At 42.6% G+C, this 20,975-nt stretch overlaps 1 protein-coding gene across 1 annotated transcript in view; it reads left to right on the forward strand.

Annotated features, from left to right (window-relative positions):
- The window catches only part of NANOGNB (NANOG neighbor homeobox), a 39,755-nt gene that overhangs the window by 9,479 nt on the left and 9,301 nt on the right, over positions 1-20,975 (forward strand). Inside the window, exon 3 of the mRNA XM_004766741.3 lies at positions 16,908-17,099. Within this exon, the coding sequence (XP_004766798.3) occupies positions 16,908-17,099 (192 nt within the window). The remainder of the gene's footprint in view (positions 1-16,907; positions 17,100-20,975) is intronic.

The raw sequence follows: 20,975 nt of genomic DNA on the forward strand, positions 1-20,975 counted from the left end.
GGGAGTAGGGAAGGAAAAAATGAAACAAGATGGGATCAGGAGGGAGACAAACCATAAGAGACTCTTAATCTCACAAACAAACTGAGGGTTGCAGTGGGGGTTGGGGGGTAGGGAGAGGGTGGTTGGGTTATGGACATTGGGGAGGGTATGTGCTATGGTGAGTGCTGTGAAGTGTGTAATCCTGATGATTCACAGACCTGTACCCCAGGGCAAATAATACATTATATATTAATTTTTTTAAAAAAGAATATAAAACAATAGGATAGATATTACAAAAAAAAAAAAAAAAAAAAGACTGGATCTCTGCATCTGTCTTCCAGGATCTTCAAAGTTATAAGGAGGCCTTAAGTGAATTCAGTAACGTATGCCATCCAGATGGTCCTGATGAAATCTCACTCTCTCAAGGCTGTGTGTCCTTGAAAATGGTTCATGAAGTAACAGTATGCCCTTTGTGTTCAGAACAACATCCAAGGCAATTGCCAAAGAATTGTGGGAAAGAACTGTGGGAACAGTGGACAGAATATACATTCCAAGGATATGGGAGGGATGAGGAGCCTCCAGTTGCCCAGACCTGGGTCACAAGTCAACCAGCAATCACACCCTCTTCCGTTAATTCCTCTGACACTCTGCTTCTTGTGTGACAGTTCTTTAAGAAATTTTTTTTAAGATTTTTATTTATTTGACAATCAGAGAGAGAGAGAAAAAGAGCATATGCAGAGGGAGCAGCAGGCTGAGGAAGAGAGAGAAGCAGGCTCCAGCTGAGCAGGGAGCCCAGACGTGGGGCTCAATCCCAGGACCCTGGGATCATGACCTGAGCTGAAGGCAGATGCTTAACTAACTGAGCCACCCAGGGGCCCCCTCATATGACTTAATAAAGATAATATATTAGCAGACTCATCAGGCATGACCACACAACATTCTCCTTGGATAACCCTTGCAAGGCAGTAATGATGTCCAAGTCCATCCTATTTTGGAGGACAGTTCTTCTCACGAGAGACATTTCAGTAGTCAGTAAAGACAGGCTTTGCCAGCTATCATTTAAGGCATTTGGGTAAATATTATAAGGACTTCTATGAGTGCCACATTTTTCTCCAGGCCCAAAGAGAGGGACAAAGATGGCAGTCAAATAACTGTACAAATGAAAACAGAATGTGCCCACCTGAACTTGAGGAAAAGAAAGTTGGCAGCTTTAGGAACTTGACCTGGTTGTTCATACATGTTACCTGGGGGCAGACAGCGATGTCAGGTGTGAGGAGATGGACTAGGAGTAAGATATGCCCGATGAGGACCCCCATCCTCACCCCTCCCCTCTTCATCCCTTGGGTGTTCCAATCCAGGTAGGGTGCATTTCAATAGGTGCAGCTTGTAGCAAGACAACAGGATCCCAGTGAGATCAAGCTGTACCCCCTCAGCCAGGGGCAAAAAGTAACTCACCCACCCTGATGGGACATCCCACTGCAAATTCTAGTAGATCATTCTTTTTTCAGGCACCACTGGGGCTTGGTGTTCTCAGCAGCATATCACGTGGATCCACAGTAAGACTTGGGGCATTGGTTGTTTCCCATGATTTTTACACTTTTATGACACCAAGTGTCTCAGCAGTAGTCCCCAGTTGGGCACACAGAGCAATAGGCTCTACTGGCTGATCATTCAAATGTATTAAAGGCTGGGGCAGTACTTCAGTCCACCCAGCCCAAGTGGTTTTACTTGTTAATAATACAACCTGCTGGTGCCTGGATGGCTCAGTTGGTTAAGCAACTGCCGTTGGCTCAGGTCATGATCCTAGAGTCCCAGGGAAGGGATCAAGTCCCACATCAGGCTTCCTGCTCAGCAGGGAGTCTGCTTCTCCCACTGACTTCTCTCCTCTCATGCTCTCATTCTCACATTCTCTCTCTCTCTCTCAAATAAATAAATAAAATCTTTAAAAAAAAAAAAATGCGGGCGCCTGGGTGGCTCAGTGGGTTAAGCCGCTGCCTTTGGCTCAGGTCATGATCTCAGGGTCCTGGGATCGAGTCCCGCATCGGGCTCTCTGCTCAGCAGGGAGCCTGCTTCCTCCTCTCTCTCTCTCTCTGCCTGCCTCTCTGCCTACTTGTATTCTCTCTCTGTCAAATAAATAAATAAAATCTTTAAAAAAAAATGCAACCTGCTACTTAAATATTCTATTTTTCCTTTCTACCAGTTCTGCTGCTTACAGGGTATAGGGGAGATGAAACCTCCATTCAATGCCATGCTCTTTTGCCTAGTCTTGCATATCATGACCTTGGAACATGACCCCCCAACTCTATTGAGTGGGAGTACTTGGTACTCAACTTCTCTAATTCCCTAATGGTAACAGCCTGGTTTTGCACGGTGACAGGGAAAACCTTGGTTTCAACCTGATGCAGCGTCTACACAAACCAGGACTCATTTAGAACCTTCCTTCAGGGGGCCCCTGGGTGGCTCAGTTGATTCAGCATCTGCCTTCAGTTTTGGGTCTCAATCCTGGATCTAGCCCTGAATCGGGTTCCCTGATCAATAGGAAGCCTGTTTCTCTCTCTCCCTCTGCTGCTCTCTGCCGCCTTGTGCTTTCTCTTGCTCTTTCTTCCACTGTCTGTCAAATAAATAAATGAAATCTTAAAAAAAAAAAAAAAAAACGCTCATTCAGAGGGAGGGGCCACTATAATCAATTTGCCAACCACTTAGTGGTTGGGTACTATGGCAAATAGATCCACACTTCTTTGGTAATTGCCTTAGGTGTTGTTCCAAACACAAGGGGCATGCTGTTACTTCATGAACCAAGTCACTGTATCTCCAGAGCAAGCCACCATCCTTGGCAAAATGCCATCGTACCCAAGCACCTCAGTGGCCACTCTTCCTATGCACCCAATTTGCTGGGTCTACAGTGGGGCAGTAGCTTCCCGACTGCTGGGGGTGTCAGTCCCTTACACAGGGAAAGACAGTAACAACTACTTCAGGCTCTTGCAAGAGAACCCAAAAGTCTTTCCATATATATATTCTTTTAATTTTTAAAGTCATCTCCACTACACCCAACATGGGCCTCAAAGTCTCCACCCCGAGTACAAGAGTCTCAGGTTCCACCAACTGAGTCAGCCAAGCACCTGTCTTTCCACATATTCTGACCCTACAAGGGTTTATTGCTAAATATCCACCCCTTGGCTTCTCACTGGCGGAGCCATAGGGTAAGATCCCTTTAGAGCAGGCCAGCTGTCAGCACAAAGTGTTAATGGCCAGGCTTTCTGAGTGATCACCCACCAAACTGCTCTAAGTCCAACCCAAGGGCGGCTATAGTTCATTCCTCTTCAATCCAGATGGTGTCAGTGTTGGGCTGAAGAGCCACTGCGGTCCCCAGAAGCAGATGGTCCCACTAGATCTGTAAACAAAGCATTAGCGGGAATTCCTCCCCTCCCCCTCCCTCTCTACCGGCCACAGGAGTCACCACAGGAATAGGGGTGGGGTATTTGGAGGATTTTCATGGATTTACAGGGCCTACTTGCGCTGCATTTCTGGACCAAGTGGGCTGGGGACAGAGTGTTCTTCTGTTACAAACAGGCATGACTCTTAATCAAAGTGTAAGTTTGAGCCATGGCAAATAACATACGTAATGGTAAAACGTTCAAAGCTTTCCCTGTTAGACTGAGAGAATAATCTGTAGCTGCCCATGATTCCTACATCTGTTTGGTATTGTACTGGAAATCCTGATAAGTACAATAATGACACACACACACAAATTACAAGGTATAAGAATTTTAAAAATGAAAAAATATGATTCTTTACATGAAAATTATGTATGGAAAAAAGTTTTAGGTCTACAGATAAATTATTAGGATTAAAAAATTAAGAAGACCGGGGCACCTGAGTTAAGCCTCTGCCTCCGGCTCAGGTCATGATCTTGGGGTCCTGGGATCCAAGCCCAGCATCAGGCTCTCTGCTCAGCGGGGAGCCTGCTTCCCGCCTCTCTCTGCCTGCCTCCCTGCCTACTTGTGATCTCTGTCTGTCAAATACATAAATAAAATCTTTTTAAAAATTAGGAAGATTGCTAGATCAAAAATCAATATATAAAATTCTAACATATTTCAACTTACTAGTAAGAGAAGAAAATAAAATTTAGGAAAGAATGTGATGTACAATAGCATCAAAATTCTCCAGGACCTAGAATTAGATGTAACAAAAGATAAGTAACATGTCTACATAGAAAACTATATTTTAATTCAAGAAATTAGGGGCGCCTGGGTGGCTCAGTCATTAAGTGTCTGCCTTCCACTCAGGTTATGATCCCAGGGTCCTGGGATCCAATCCTGCATCTGGCTCCCAGCTCAGCGGGAAGCCTGATTCTCCCTCTCCCACTCCCCGTTTGTGTTCCCTCTCTCACGATCTCTCTCTCTCTCTCTAATAAATAAATAAATAATCTTTTAAAAAACTAAGATGATAAGAGCGAGGTAAATCTTTGCTGTACTACAAAATTCAATATTTTTTCAAAATTCAATATTTTAAATGTGTAAATATCCTCCAAATTTCTATGTATTCACTGTAATTGCAAACAAATCCTTAAAATATTTTTTTAAAAATTTGACAAATTGACTCCAAGTTTATGTGATGGCCTTTGAGTCAATAACATGGGCCAAAAAAATAGCCTAGACACTGGGTTAAAAGAGTAAAATACGTGAACTTATTCTGTTCAATATCATTATTTATTATAGTTATAACAACTAAGACAGTGTAATCCTGCACATAGGTAGGTAAGTAGACCAGTGAAATTGAATAAATTACACACATATGGAGACTCAATAAAGTTAGCACTGAAGAAAAATGGGAAAATAATCTCATTAACTAGTACTAGGACATTTGTTTATCCATATAATCATCCATATGAAAAATAATAAAATTAGACTTCTACCTAACACCATACACAAAAATCAATTCCAGGCATTTCATAGATCTAAATGGGAAAAGCAAAACAATAAAACTTTTAAAAAGCAATATAATTGAATGAAGTTGGATGCATACCTAATGCCATATAAGAAAGCTACTTGAAAATGGATCAAAGACCTAAATTTAAGACCTAAAATCATAAAACTCCTAGAAGAAAACAAGGCCAAGGTTTCATGAAATTAGAATTGCATAGTAATTTCTTGGCTATGACACCAAAGTCACAGACAACAACAAAATGTACACATATTGGACTTCAATTCAAAGTTCTGAAACTGAAAGGCACCTGGGTGGCTCAGTTGGTTAAGTGCCTGCCTTCAGCTCACCTCATGATCCCAGGGTCCTGGGATCAAGTCCCACATTGGGCTCATAAGGGAGTCTGCTTCTCCCTCTCCCTCTACCCTTTCCCCCCACCCCTGGTCATGCTCTCTCTCTTTTGCACTCCCTCTCAAATAAATAAATAAAACCTTTTTAAAAAAATTCTAAAATTGTAAAAATTTAAAAATTTCTGCACCAGAAGACAGTATCAACAGAGTACAAAGGCAAACCACAGAATGAAAAAAAATACTTACAAATCATATATAAGGATTCAGAAAATCCTTAGGGAACTCCTAAAACTCAACACACACACACACACACACACAAAATCCAACTCAGTTCAAAAATAGACAAAGGGGGGGCACCTGGCTGGCTCAGTCAGTGGAATGCATGATTCTTGATCACAGGGTTGTAAGTTCCAGCCCCATGCTGTGCGTAGCGATTACTTTAAAAAAAAATAGACAAAGGATTAATATTGTGTGTCAACTATATGTCAATTAAAAAAAAATTTTTAATAGAAAAATGGAACTGTGAGGGGGTATCCTAAGGAGAAAAGGAGCAAAAGACTAGAATAAACATTTCTCGAAGAAAGATATACGAGTGGCCAATAAGCACATGAAAAGATGTTCAATATCACTAATTATTAGGGAAATGTAATCAAAACAATAATGAGATATCACCTCATACCCATTAAAATTATTATGTATCAAAATTTTTTAAAAAAACAAACAAACAAACCCAAGTGTTGGCAAGCTTGTAAAGAAACCGGAACCCTTGTGCATTGTTGGTTGGAATGTAAAATGGTACAACCTTTATGGAAAACAGTATGACAGCTCCTTAAAATATTAAAAGTAGAATTGCTATTCTTCTAGCAATTCCACTTCTATACTCCAAAAAGTCTCAAACAGATATCTGTACACTCATGCTCATAGCAGCATTATTCAAAATATCTAAGACATGAAATCAACTCAAATGTCCATTGACAAATGAATGGATAAGCAAAACATGATACATATGTCCAATGGAACATTAGTCAGCCTTAAAAAGTAAGGAAATTCTGACATATGCTACAACATGGGTGAACCCTGAGGAATTTATGTTACGTGCAAAACCAAATTACAAAAAGACAAACATTGGGGTGCCTGGGTAGCTCAGTCAGTGAAGCGTCTTCCTTCAGTTCAGGTCATGATCCCAGGGTCCTGGGATCAAGCTCTGTGTCCTTGCTCAGCAGGGTGACTGCTTCTCCCTCTGCCTGCTGCTCCCCCTGCTTGTGTGTGTTCTTTCTTTCTCTGTCAAATAAATAAACTAAACTTTAAAAAAAAAAAAGACAAATAATGTCTGAGTTCAGTTATATGAGATAGAGTAGTCAAATCATAGACAGGAAGTAGACTGGTGGTTGCCTGGGGCTGGACTAAGGGCAGAATGCAGAATTCATTGGGTATAATCTTTCAGTTTTCCAAGAGGTATGGAGGTCAGTGGTGATGGCTGCACAACCTTATGAATGTGTTTATTGCCACTGAACTCTACACTGAAAAATTATTAAATAGTAAATTTTATGTTATGTGTATTTTACGACAATAAAAAAAATTGGGTAGGGGCGCCTGGGTGGCTCAGTGGGTTAAAGCCTCTGCCTTCGGGTCAGGTCATGATCTCAGGATCCTGGGATCAAGCCCCGCATCGGGCTCTCTGCTCAGCAGGTTAACCTTCTTCCCTCCCTCTCTCTCTCTCTGCCTGCCTCTCTGCCTACTTGTGATCTCTCTCTCTGTGTCAGATAAATAAATAAAATCTTTAAAAAAAATTTGGGGGTAAAAAAACAACATGGAAAAATATAATGACTTCAGGACACAGAAAGATTTCTCAAACAAGACACAAAAAGCATTAAGAAAAAGATCGATAAGTTAGACTGCACTAAGATCATCTGGTCATTAAAAAATATAAAGAACTAATACAAATCAATAAGAAGTCAAACAATCCAATAGAAGAATGGACAAATGAGCTCAGCAGACATTTCACAAAAGAAATGCAAATGCCCAATTTTTACCAACAAAGAAATGCCAGTTGCAAACACTATGAAACATAATTATATACTCACAAGGAAAAACTAAATTTAAAAAATTGATAGTGCCAAGTATAGACAAGGATGCAGTAACTACCTCATATCAACTGTTAATAGGAATATATATTGGCAAAACCATTTTGAAACTAAATGTTTTACAGCGTCTTTTGAAGCTAAAAATATTCCTAACCTATAAATCAGCAATTCCACTACCCGGTATATGTCCTTAGAAATGCTTGTATGTAAGTCAGGAAGGATGGCGAGGATGCAGAGAAAGGGGAACCCTCCTACACTGTTGGTGGGAATGCAAGCTGGTGCAGCCACTCTGGAAAACAGCATGGAGGTTCCTCAAAAAGTTGAAAATAGAGCTACCTTACGACCCAGCAATTGCACTACTGGGTATTTACCCTAAAGATACGAACATAGTGACCTGAAGGGGCACATGCACCCGAATGTTTATAGTAGTTAATGTCCACAATAGTCAAACTATGGAAAGAACCTAGATGGCCATCAACAGATGAATGGATAAAGAAGAGGTGGAATATATACACAATGGAATACTATGCAGCCATCAAAAGAAATGAAATCTTGCCATTTGCAATGACGTGGATGGAACTAGAGCGTATCATGCTTAGCGAAATAAGTTAATTGGAGAAAGACAACTATCATATGACTGCCCTGATATGAGGAAGTGGAGATGCAATGTGGGCGGTTTGGGGGTAGGAAAAGAATAAATGAAACAAGATGGGATCGGGAGGGAGACAAACCATAAGAGACTCTTAAACTGAGGGTGGCCGGGGGGTAGGGAGAGGGTTGTGGGGTTATGGACATTGGGGAGGGTATGTGATATGGTGAGTGCTGTGAAGTGTGTAAACCTGGCGATTCACAGACCTGTACCCCTGGGGCTAATAATACATTATATGTTTAATTAAAAAAAATTTTTTTAGATTTAAAAAAAAAGAAATACTTGTATATAACCAGGAAAAATATATAAGAATGTCACAACATTGTTAGCAATACTTCTAAACTGGAAAAAATCCTATCACCTTGGCACCCAAATACATCTTAAACCACATTTAATCTCCAAATAAGGCAAACAGCAAAGTCATACTTCTGCCTAACATAGTACAACTATCCTGCATACAACCAAAAGCATGCTCTCTCCTGATAAGATGATAACAAAGTCTTTCAGTGATATTCATTCTTCTCTTTGATACCCTATAACTTAAATACTTTGCTATAAAGTTAACAATTACTGGTCGCCTGGGTGGCTCAGTGGGTCAAGCATCTGCCTTCAGCTTCAGGTCATGATTGCAGGGTCCTGGGATCGAGTCCCACATCAGGATCTCTGCTCAGCAAGGAGTCTGTTTCTCCCTCTCACTCTCTCTCCAATAAATACATAAAATCATTTTAAAAAGTTAAAGATTATTAATACATCCTATGTTAGATGATACAGGGATAAGAGAAGGAAGTAAATTGGGGCACCTGCATGGCTCAGGTGGCTAAGCCTCTGACTCTTGGGTTTTTTGTTTTGTTTTGTTCTGTTTTTAAAGATTTTATTTATTTATTTGACAGAGAGAGATCACAAGTAGGCAGAGAGGCAGGCAGAGAGAGGGGGAAGCAGGCTCCCCGCCGAGCAGAGAGCCCGATGTGGGGCTTAATCCCAGGACCCTGGGATCATGACCTGAGCCAAAGGCAGAGCCTTTAACCCACTGAGCCACCCAGGCGCCCCCAACTCTTGGTTTTGACTCAGGTCATGATCTCATGGGTCATGGGCTCAAGTCCTGTATCAGGCTCCCCGTTCAGTGAGGAAATCTGCTTGAAGATTCTCTCCCTTTGCCCCTCGCACCCCCCCCAACCCCGCAACTCTCTCTCCCTCAAATAAATAAATCTTGGGAAAAAAAGGGAAGCGGATTCAAATACTTGCTACACATATACACACAAGCACATACACACATACTTATAACTGTTAAAGACTGAACTATGCCCTCCCAAATTAATGTGTTGAGGCCATAACTCCCAACATGACTATATTTGCAGAAAAGACCTTTCAGGGGGTTATTAAGGTTAAATGAGATTAAAAGGGTAGGACCCTAATCCAACAAGGCTGATGTCCTTGTAAGAAGAGTAAGAGACAGAAGGCACCTGGGTGACTCAGTTGGTTAAGGGACAAACTTGATTTTGGCTCAGATCATGCTCTCAGGGTCACAGGATCAAGACCCACTGTGGGCTCTGTTCTCAGTGCAGAGTTGGCTTGGGATTCTTTTTCTCTCCTCTTCTCCCCTCCCCTCAAATAAAATCTTTTTTAAAAAGAGAGAAGGGGAGGAGGAAGACACACCAGGAGTACACACCCACAGACACAGAGGAAAGGCCATGTGAGGACACACCAATAAGGCCGCCATCTGCAAGCCCAGAAGAGAATTCTGGCCAGAACCCAGCTGTAGGGGCCAGAGGCAGACTGTCCCCAAATGTGCCACTTTAGCATATTGATTATTTTGAACAAAAGTTACTGAAGAGACACCTATGCAATAAGGACACTTCTCCTTATGCAATAAAGACTCCTATGCAATAAAGACACTTCCTCCTCTGTCCCCTGAAAGCAGGAAATAAATCTCCCATGTGAAAGGTAGCCTCCCTGTACCAGGAGGGAAAGAGATATCCTTCACCTGAAATAGGAAATGTAAAGCCCAGAAGGCTGTAGAAACAACCTTTGTTACTTTGTACTAATTCACCACCCCAGCCCAAATTCTGCTTAGAATTCCTTACTGATAGAAACTCTCAACGTTGATTTTCTTTGTCCTGTCATTTCCTCACAGATTTATTGTCTCTTTGTCTAAAAAGTATAAAAACCACCTGTCTGGGGTGCCTGGGTGGCTCAGTGGGTTAAGCCTCTGCCTTTGGCTCATGTCTTGATCTCAGGGTCCTGGGATCGAGCCCCACAATGGGCTCTCTGCTCCGTGGGGAGCCTGCTTCCCCCTCTCTCTTCCTACTTGTGATTTCTGTCTGTCAGATAAATAAATAAAGCCTTAAAAATAAAAAAGAACCACCTGTCTTGATTACTTCTTTAGGTCTCAATCCTGGCATTGGGCCTCTGTGTGCCACAAAAAAAAATCTTTAAGTTTTTCTCCTGTTAATCCGTCTCATGTAAACTTAATTCTTAGTCCTGCTAGATGAAATGTGGACTAAGGCAATTTCTTCTTCCTTGTCACACCCATACAAGCAGTGTGTAGTCTAGGACTTTCCGCCTCTAAGAGTGTAAGAAAATGAGTATCTGTTGTTTAAGTGACCATGTCTGGGCTAGTCTGTTATGGCAGCCTGAGGAGACTCACACAGCAACAAAAAGCTCAGAAACACCTAGAACAATCACAGTTTTTGTTTCTGTAACTGGTCACTGGTCATAGGTGGTATTTGTATCTACTTATTTCACAACTCATTCCATACTCCCTTTGAATCCAATGAGTTGCAAATAAACGCTAGAGGTCTAAAGCTAGTGAATAACGACAACGATACTGTATTACAATCGTCAAACTTGTTAGATTAGCACAAATTCCCTTTGTTCTCAGCAAGCACTTCAGCAGATAGCAATTTTTTTTTTCCTGGTAGTGACTTAAACTTCCCTATATTCTTCAAGGACCATTAATGGTCCTTCCTAGATTGGGTTATTGTCATTTTCTATTGACCCTAAGGATAGAGCATGATCTCCAGGCCAGCAGAACATAACATCATTGGGACTGGAAGCCAAAATTTCCCTAGTGGATCACTAGACATAATAGTACGGATACACTCCTATTTCTACACCTTGGGTTCCTGGACTTGTAAATTCTGGCTAAGGGAAGACAATGCCACGGGTTGGATGATGACTTAAGAGCACACGCAGACTACTGGAGGACACTGCCCCAGACTGGAAAGGTATTGCTACCTAGCTGAGCACAGCAACTGAGTCTTCCGAAGTCTGTTCCTTCATTTTATCGACCCCCAACTACTTTTTTTTTTCCTAAGATTTTATTTATTTATTTGAGAGAGAGAGCAAGTGTGAGAACACAAGTAGGAGGAACAGCAGAGGAAAAGGGAGAAGCAGGCTCCCTGACTTGGGGCTTGATCCCAGGACTCCAGGATCATGACCTGAGCTTAAGACAGATGCTTAATCAACTGAACTACCCAGGTGCCCCAACTCAGCTACTTTGGAATGAAGGGAAATACCATGAGACCAGTGAATTCCCCAAGCATGAGCTCAGTGCAGCACTCCCTTTGCAATAGCTGTGAGCTCCTCCATTCGAAGCAATTCTGTGTGGATAATATGCTCTGTAGGTCCACAGATGGTAGTTTTGGCAGAAGCACTGCATTCAGGAAAGACAAATTCATGTACACACAGTATGTATTGATTTCAATAAGAACAAAGTCTTATTATCTTTCCAAGATGGAAGTGATCCAATGTAATCCACCTGTCACTAGGTAGATGGCTGAGGACCCACCCTGGGGAGTGGTGCTGTGTTGGGGATGCAGTCTTGGTCTTCACTGCTGGCAGATGGGGCACTCAGTGGTGGCTGTAGCCAGGTGAGTCTCAGTGAGTGAAAGTCCCTGTTGCTGAGTCTATACATAAACTCCATCCCTGTCATCATGCCCCATTTTCTACTGGACTCCCTGCCTGACCCTAACCTGAGATCTGCCAGATATCTTTCCTACTGAAATATAAAAATTAAGGGGAAAGTGAGGGGCACCTGGGTGGCTCAGGTCATGGTCTCAAAGTCCTAGGATCAAGCCCTCCATCGGGCTCTCTGCTCAGCAGGGAGCCTGCTTCCCCCTCTCTCTCTCTGCCTGCCTCTCTGCCTACTTGTGATCTCTGTCAAATAAATAAATAAAGTCTTTAAAAAAAAATTAAGGGGAAAGTGAGTCACTTTTTACAACCATGTCTATCCATTTTTTTCTTACACTCTGTCTACCTGGTCCCTAAAATGTTTAAGTTTGCAGCCTTGCTCTGCCTTTCCACTCTGGTTGCCTTTACAGCTTCCATGACCAGCTATAGACCATGAATGCACAAATCTGTGTAAGACGAGATCTCTCTCAAGAGATCTTATTCCAGGGGCACCTGGGTGGCTCAGTGGGTTAAAGCCTCTGCCTTCGGCTCGGGTCATGATCCCAGGGTCCTGGGATCGAGCCCCGCATCGGGCTCTCTGCTCATCAGGGAGCCTGCTTCCTCCTCTCTCTCTGCCTGCCTCTCTGCCTACTTGTGATCTCTGCCTGTCAAATAAATAAATAAAAATAAAATCTTTAAAAAAAAAAAAAAAAAAAAAAAGAGATCTTATTCCAGCAATATCTGGATGTATCTCAGATACATCAGTCTAAAAACACCTGAACTCAAATTATTTCTATTTCTCCACTTATAATTAAAAATTGAGTGATTGAAAAAGTAAGATGAAATAAAATCGAGTGACTGGCAACTATGTCTACTAAGACACTTGAGCCAGAAAAATTGTCTTGGAGATCCCCATTTGTCTTGCCACCTACATCAAATCAGTGGCCAACCCTGATCCAGTTCTACCTATTTTTCTTTTAAGATTTTATTTATTTATTTGGCAAAGAGAGCAGAAGCAGAGGGAGTAGAAGATAAAGGGAGAAGGAGAAGCGGGCTCCCGGCTGAGCTCCTGCTTCCTAGCCCCACATGGGACCCAAGCCAAAGGCAGACACTTAACTGACTGAGCCTCCCAGGTGCCCCTCAGTTCTACCTATTAATGTAATTTGTATAAATGTAGTTCAAACACATTCACTCCCACTTCTCTCTGCATGGCTCCCACTTTCCCAGAGACTCTGATCACTTTTGCCCACATCCAGAGTCGGCAAATTTTGTCTGCAGAGGGTCAAGTAGTACATATTTTAGGATTTGCAAACTGTATGGTCTCTGTTACAGCTACTCAGTTCTGCTGTTATAGCAAGAAAGCAGCCATGAACAGTATGCAAATAAATGAGCGAGGCTGTGTTCCAATACAATTTTATTTAAGGACACTGAAATTTGAATTTCAGATACTATTCACAAGTCACAAAGTATTAATCATTTGACTTTATCCCCTAACCATCTAAAAATGTATAAAATGGGGTACCTGGGGATGCATGGGTGCCTCAGTTGGTTAAACATCTGCCTTCAGGGACACCTGGGTGGCTCACTGGGTTAAAGCCTCTGCCTTCAGCTCAGGTCATAATCCCAGGGTCCTGGGATCGAGCCCCACATCGGGCTCTCTGCTCTGCGGGGAGCCGGCTTCTTCCTCTCTCTCTGGCTGTCTCTGCCTACTTGTGATCTCCGTCTGTGAAATAAATAAATAAAATCTTTAAAAAAAAATCTGCCTTCGGCTCAGGTCATGATCTCAAAGTCCTGGGATCGAGTCCCGCATCGGGCTCTCTGCTCAGCAGGGAGCCTGCTTCCTCCTCTCTCTCTCTCTGCCTGCCTCTCTGCCTACTTGTGATCTCTCTCTGTCAAATAAATAAATAAAATCTTTTAAAAAATAAATAAATAAATTCAATTAATTAAAATGTACTGTATTATTGGTTTCAGAGGTACAGACCTTGATTCATCAGCCTTATATAACACCCAGTGCTCATTCCATCACATGGTGCCCTCCTTAATGTCCATCACCCAGTTACCCCATCTCTCTACCCTCCTCCACTCCAACAACCCTCAGTTTGCCTCCTATGATTGGGAGTCTCTTATGGGTTGTCTGCCTTTCTGTTTTCCTCCTGTTTTGTTTTTTTTCTCTCTTCCCCTCTGATCCTGTCTTGTTTCTTAACTTCTGCATACCAGTGAGATCATATAATACTTGTCTTTCTCTGATTGACTTATTTCACCTAGTATAATACCTTCTAGTTCCATCCACATTGTTGCAAGATTTTTTTTTTTTTGATGGTTAAGTAATATCCCGTTGTGTATATATATACCACATCTTCTTTATCCACTCATCTGTCAATGGACATCGGGACTTTCTCCATAGATTGGTTATTGTGGACACTGCTGCCGTAACCATTGGGGGGCAGGTCCTCCTTTGGTTCATAATATTTGTATCATTGGAGTAAATACCCAGTAGCACGATTGTCGGGTTGTAGGATTTCAACTTTTGAGGAATTTCCATACTGTTTTCCAGAGTGGCTGCACCAGCTTGCATTCCCACCAACAGTGTAGGAGGGTTCCCCTTTCTCCACATCCTCACCAACACCTGTCATTTCCTGACTGGTTAATTTTAGCCATTCTGACTGGTGTGAGGTAGTATTGCATTGTGATTTTGATTTGTATTTCCCCAATGCCGAGGGATGTTGAGCACTTTTTCATGTATCTGTTCGCCATTTGAATGTCTTCTGCCCATTTCTTTTTTTTTTTTTCAAAGATTTTATTTGTTTATTTGTCAGAGAGAGAGAGAATGCGAGTGCACAAGCAAGCAGAGCAGCAGGCAGAGGCAGAGAGAGAAGCAGGCTCCCTGCCAAGCAAGGAGCCCAATGTGGCACTCGATCCCAGGATCCTGGGATCACGGCCTGAGCTAAAGGCAGAGGCTTAAACTAATGAGCCACCCAGGCACCCCTCTTACCTTTTTATAGAAAATGGCCAGTCACGTGATAAAGACTAAAACACTTCTAGGAATTTTTATGAGTTCATTTATCAAACACATTTTGTAAGAACTCACTACATAAAAAGTTCCTTTGGAATTTGGTCCACAAATTTACTTAACAGGCCAGAAATTTAAAACCTTTAAGTAAATGAGAAAGTGGAAAATCCCTAATCCTATTATGTGTAATTACTAAAGGGATATACACACATATCAAAAAGTTTTGCTGGGGAGCCTGGGTGGCTCAGGGGGTTAAGCCTCTGCCTTCAGCTCAGGTCCTGATCTCAGGGTCCTGGGATTGAGCCCTGCATCGGGATCTCTGCTCAGCAGGGAGCCTGCATCCCTCTCTCTCTGCCTGCCTCTCTGCCTACTTGATATCTCTCTGTCAAATAAATAAATAAAATCTTAAAAAAAAAAAAAAGTTTTGCTTACACAAGGTACAAACTATAAATGGGAGGTGCTTTTTGAGTAAAAACAAAGAACTAGCTGATATCCTTGGTTTTGTCACCATAGCTCAGATGAAGAGACCTGAATTTGCTGTCAACTCCCGTGACCGAAAAAAGTGAAGATAAAAAGCTTAATTAGTTTTATTACATATTTTTCCAGCCATTAATGGAGATGTAACTATGAAAGATTAAAATTGCCTTAAAAGGGGGTTGAAATAGCAGCTATGAAAGCAAAATTCAAGCATGATTCCAAGGATGCTTTCAGCGTTAGAGTTAGCTTCCTTTGTCAAACAAAAATCTTCACAACTTCATCAAAAACTTCATCAACAGGAGTGCCTAGCCAGCTCATAGGTGGAGCAGGCAACTTTTTTTTTTAAGATTTATTTGTCAGAGAGAGAGAGTCCACCAAAGGGAGAAGCAGGCTCCCTGCCAAGCAAGGAGCCCAATGCAGAGCTCTGATCCTGGGAACCCCGGGATCCTGATCTGAACCAACTGAGCCAGCCAGGTGTCCCAGAGCCTGAAATTCTTGATCTCTAGGCTGTAAGTTCGAGTTCCACCTTAAAATCTTAAAAAAAAAAAAAAAATAGGGTTGTCTGGGTGGCTCAGTGGGTTAAGCCTCTGCCTTTGGTTCTGGTCATGATCTCAGGGTCCTGAGATCAAGCCCTGCATTGGCCTCTCTGCTCAGCAGAGAGCCTGCTTCCCTCTCTCTCTCTGCCTGCCTCTCTGCCTACTTGTGATCTCTCTAGTTGTCAAATAAATAAAATCTTAAAAAAAAAAAAAAAAGGTAGGGGGCACCTGGGTGGCTCAGTTAGTTGAGCACCTGCCCAGGCCATGATCCCAGAGTCCTGGGATGGAGTCTCGCATCACCTCCCTGCTCATCAGAAAGTCCGCTTCTCCCTCTGCCAGCTGCTCCCCCTGCCTGTGCTCTGCCTCTCTCTTAAATAAATAAATACAAATCTTAAAAACCAAAAAAAAAAAACACCCACAGAAAAAAGACACTCTTACGAGGCACCTGACTGGCTCCGTGGGAAGATCATGGGACTCTTGATCCAGACCTCGAGCCCCATGCTGGATGTAGAGATTACTTAAATAAATAAATATTAAAACACCACCAGCAGCAACTTCATCAACAGACTTAGAGGCATCTATTTGCTTGACTTTCTCCATTCCTTCACATAAGTCAGTAATTGGCTTGGTAAGCTAACTATAGGTCTGAATTCTCCTTTCCAAGCTCCCTTCTACCACTTCTCTTTCTCTTTCCAAGACATTGGTCCATACAGATCTCCTTATCACAGTCAAAACACAGATAGATAGATAGATAGATAGATATAGATATATATATGGCCTGTCCCAACCTTGAAGGTTGTCTTTGATTTCTTGGAAACCCCCCAATCAGGAATCTATTCTGCGCAAGGGCAGCCAGCATCGGATCCCTTTCCCTCTTGAACAGACGGATGGTTATTTCAACTGTCATAATCTTTCCATCTTTAATGGGCTCAGATGAGCCTCAGAGTCTCACATGAGCTCAGAGTCCTGTGAATCTGGGTTCTTCCTTTTCATCCTGAAGTTCTTCCGCAGAAGGCTGTGTGTAGCCCTATTTCTCGCGGACACGGGCGCACTGGATCCCCGGGCCGGAGCGGGGACCCCGGAGGATAAACGCCAAGGTCCGCAGAGCGCGGTTCCAGCACACGACGTGCAGCGGCCCGCAGCCATAGCGGTTCAGCTTCAGCGTACACGGCTTCTCTCCCTGAGGGAGCTGACAGTCGCAGGGTATGGTGATACTCCGATCTCTTAACTGATTTCCCTCTGAGACAGAAGACCCTCCTGGGTACTCTTGCTGTGTTGTGCACACGCACCACAGTTCCGTCACACCTTAACGCACTGCTCTGTTCGCGTGGCTTCTCTTCTATACCACACTATAAAATGCTTTGGTGCAGGAAGCATGCATAATCCGTTTCCTTTTCCTAGCACTTGATATCTCAGACATGCTTAATACATACGTGTTGAGCGAGCGAATTAAAGCATTCCCTAAAACATAGCCTGCATAGAGAATATACAGCGGCAAACATGGACAGAGCATTTCCTGCATGCCATGCCCACATCTGATCAGTTTGTATATATGTATCCTCACTTGTTACAAATATGAAGGAAACAGGCATAGAAATGGGAAACCACTTGTCACTTGGGAGTGGGTAGAATGGGGATTCAAATTCAGGCTCAGGGAAGGGGGATGGCTGGCTGGCTCAGTTCCTACAGCCTACAACTCTTGATGTCGGGGTCCTGAGTTCAAGCCCCATGTTGGGCAAGGAACCTAATTAAAAAAAAAAAAAAATCATGTTGGAAACACTTTTGTGTTTTCTTTTGAAACTGACAAAGGTCTAAGGGACATTGGATTTTGAGATTCTGAGCATTTAACAAAACTGCAAACTAGCCTACTTAGGTGCTGGAACTGCTTTGTCTCTTCAATGGATTTGTATACATAAGTAAAAAATTCATCAAGCTGTACAACTTGAGATTTGCTCCTTATATGCAAATTATTTCTAAATTTTAATTAAAAAAAAAAAAAAAGCTTTGCCTCATTTTCTCACCCTCACTCTTAATAGTACATTCAACAAACGCTTCCTTAAACTTGAATTCCTAGGGTGCCTGGCTGGCTCAGTCAGAAGGGCATGTGACTCTGGGGGTTGTGGATGTAGACATTAATTTTTTTAATTTTATTTATTTATTTATTTAAGATTTTACTTGTTTATTTGACAGAGAGACCAGAAGTAGGTAGAGAGGCAGGCAGAGAGAGGGGGTGCGGGAAGCAGGCTCGATCCCAGGACCCAGAGACCATGACCTGACCTGAAGGCAGAGGCTAAACCCACTGAGCCACCCAGGCGCCCTACTTAAAAAAAAAATAGAATCTTTTTTTTTTTTTAAAGATTTTATTTATTTATTTGTCAGAGATAGAGGGAGAGAGAGCGAGTGAGCACAGGCAGACAGAGGCAGAGGAAGAAGCAGGCTCCCTGCCGAGCAAGAAGCCCAATATGGGACTCGATCCCAGGGCCCTGGGATCATGACCTGAGCCAAAGGCAGCTGCTTAACCAACTGAGCCACCCAGGCGTCCCTAAAAAAAATAAAATCGTAAAAAAAAGTTCCTTTTTCAACATCACACTATTTGCCTTAGCTTTGAACTCTTTTATACGATTAAACTTATTTACTCTTGGAAGGCAGGACCCTCTTGTTCCCTCTTCCTCTATTCCTTTTACAATATTAGAATACTCAGATGTCCTGAGGTATTATAATATTTAGGTGTGATATTTTGAGGGTTAACAGCTTTATTTCATCCCACTACCAGCCAATTATAGCAACAACTAAGGTGCTAGATTTTTCCCTTATTCTCCCCCCCGCCCCCACCAGCTACCATCAAACCCCGCATCCCTCAGCCCCTCCCACCGCCTACTTTTTCCAAGTTCTTTATCCTGTTCTCCCACCTACTGAGAAGCCAGGAGCCTCTCTTTGGGGCCACTTATATCACATTGTTCCAGAGCAGTTTTATACTTTGTTAAATTTTGGTAGATATTCCTAGGTGTTCCTCCCCTTCCTGAGAGCTTACCAAAATAGGGGGCAAAATAGGAATCCCTTTTTCCTTGGGGTCAAAGATCCCCTGAGGGTAAGGTGGGAAAGAGGGAGTACCGCCTTGCTATCAACAACGTTGCTCAGGGTCAGGGTCTTTGACAATTCAGTTTACCCTTTGAACTCTCGGCAGGGAGACCTTAGAATTTGCTACACATAATAATTTAGTTCTTAAATATTAAAAGCCTTTAGTTAAACTTTGACAAATACAAAACAAAATCACTGGGAGGTTGCTCTTTGGGGATTTTTTTTCTTTTTGAGAATTCTTGTAATTCCCCATTTATCTGAATACCAGTGTTTTAAACACAAGAGCTGTGTCATTAATTAAAAAAATACATATCGAGGATTTTTTTTGTTGTTTGTTTTTTAAAGATTTTATTTATTTGACAGAGATCACAAGTAGGCAGAGAGGCAGGCAGGGTGGGCGGGGGAAGGAAAGCAGGCTCCCTGCTGAGCAGAGAGCCCGATATGGGGCAATGGGGGACTGAATCCCAGGACCCTGAGATCATGACCCCAGCCGAAGGCAGAGGCTCAACCCACTGAGCCTCCCAGGCACCCCTGGTTTGTTTGTTTGGTTGGTTGGTTGTTTTTTTTTGCTATGGCTAAGCACTGTATTCTCTCTAGGGCAATAGTTCTCAAACTTCATAACGTACAAGAATTATAGATTCCTAAAAGGCGGATACTTGAGTCCCACTGCCAAAGACTGCAATTCACTAGATTTCAGTTTCTAACAAGCTCTCATGCGATGTTGGTATTTCCAGAAAGGACGACACTTTGAATAACATGGCACTGGGTCAGAGTAACAAACCAGGCCCTTAAGGAGTTATTACTCCAGCCAGCTACTATTCTAAACACAAAAACGTAACTAAAAATACACAGTGACCACTGCCATAGGAAGATTTAGGCACAGAACAGAGACACTTAATTCACTGGGAGAAGGGGACTGTGGAAGGTGACATCTGACCCAAATCTTAAAAGATAACTAAGAGGGGGTAATACTTAAAAAAAAAAAAAAAAAAAAGATAGCTGAAAATGAACCAAACAAAGGGGGCAGGTAAGCATTCAGGGAAAAGGGGATTGCTTGGGTACAGCAGTTTACCAAAGCTCAGAACAGACTGGAGAAGCGGGCAGAGAGTGACAGTAGCTTCCTTTGACAACACTTAAGCAGAGGGATGTTGGGGCATAACTCCAGAGGCACCTGCGTGGCGCAGTGGGTTATGTGTCTACCTTCCATTCAGGTCATGATCCTGGAGCCTGAAGTCAGGCTCGCATCAGGCTCCCGCGGACTCCCTGATCAGCGGGGAGTCTGCGTTTGCGTCTCCCTCCACCCCTCCGCCAGCTTGTGCACTCTCTCTAATAAATAAAATTTTTTTTCTTTCTTCTTTTTTTTAAAGATTCTATTTATTTGACAGAGAGGGAGCACAAGGAAGGGGAGCAAGAGGCAGATAGAGAGGGAGAAGCAGGCTCTCTGCTGAGCAGGGAGCAGGATGTGGGGCTTGATCCCAGGAGTGTAAGATCATGATCTGAGCCAAAGGCAGATGCTTAATGACTGAGCCACCCAGGTACCCCATCTAATAAATAAAATCTAGAAAGAAAGAAAGAAAGAAAGAAAGGAAGGAAGGAAGGAAGGAAGAAAGAAAGAAAGAAAAAGAAGGAAAGAAAGATCACTCTGGTACACAGTTGGCTCCATCTATGGAAGGGTTACTAGAAGTGTGCAGAGGTCTAAGAGATGGTGCCTGGAACCAGGATCCGGCGAGTGGTGTTGAACGTTTAGATGGCAGCCTGGAGAAGTGCTGGGAAGTAAGATTATGGTGACACAGTTGTTGATCGCCTGACCAGAAGTGTGGATAGTGGAAAAGGGGGTCAGTGATGTCTCACATATTTTGTTGGGTGAACTTTTTACTGAACGTCAAACCTTGTGCTCATGGTAAAGTCATCGATAAAACAAGAGTGGTCTTGAATAAATTATTTGAACTGGATGACAGGTTCATTCAGAGGGTTTAAAGTATTGACCATCACATAAGATTT

Source organism: Mustela putorius, unplaced genomic scaffold (assembly GCF_011764305.1).
Source record: "Mustela putorius furo isolate JIRA1106 unplaced genomic scaffold, ASM1176430v1.1 tig00003988_pilon_pilon_pilon, whole genome shotgun sequence".
Classification (NCBI taxonomy): Eukaryota; Metazoa; Chordata; class Mammalia; order Carnivora; family Mustelidae; genus Mustela; species Mustela putorius.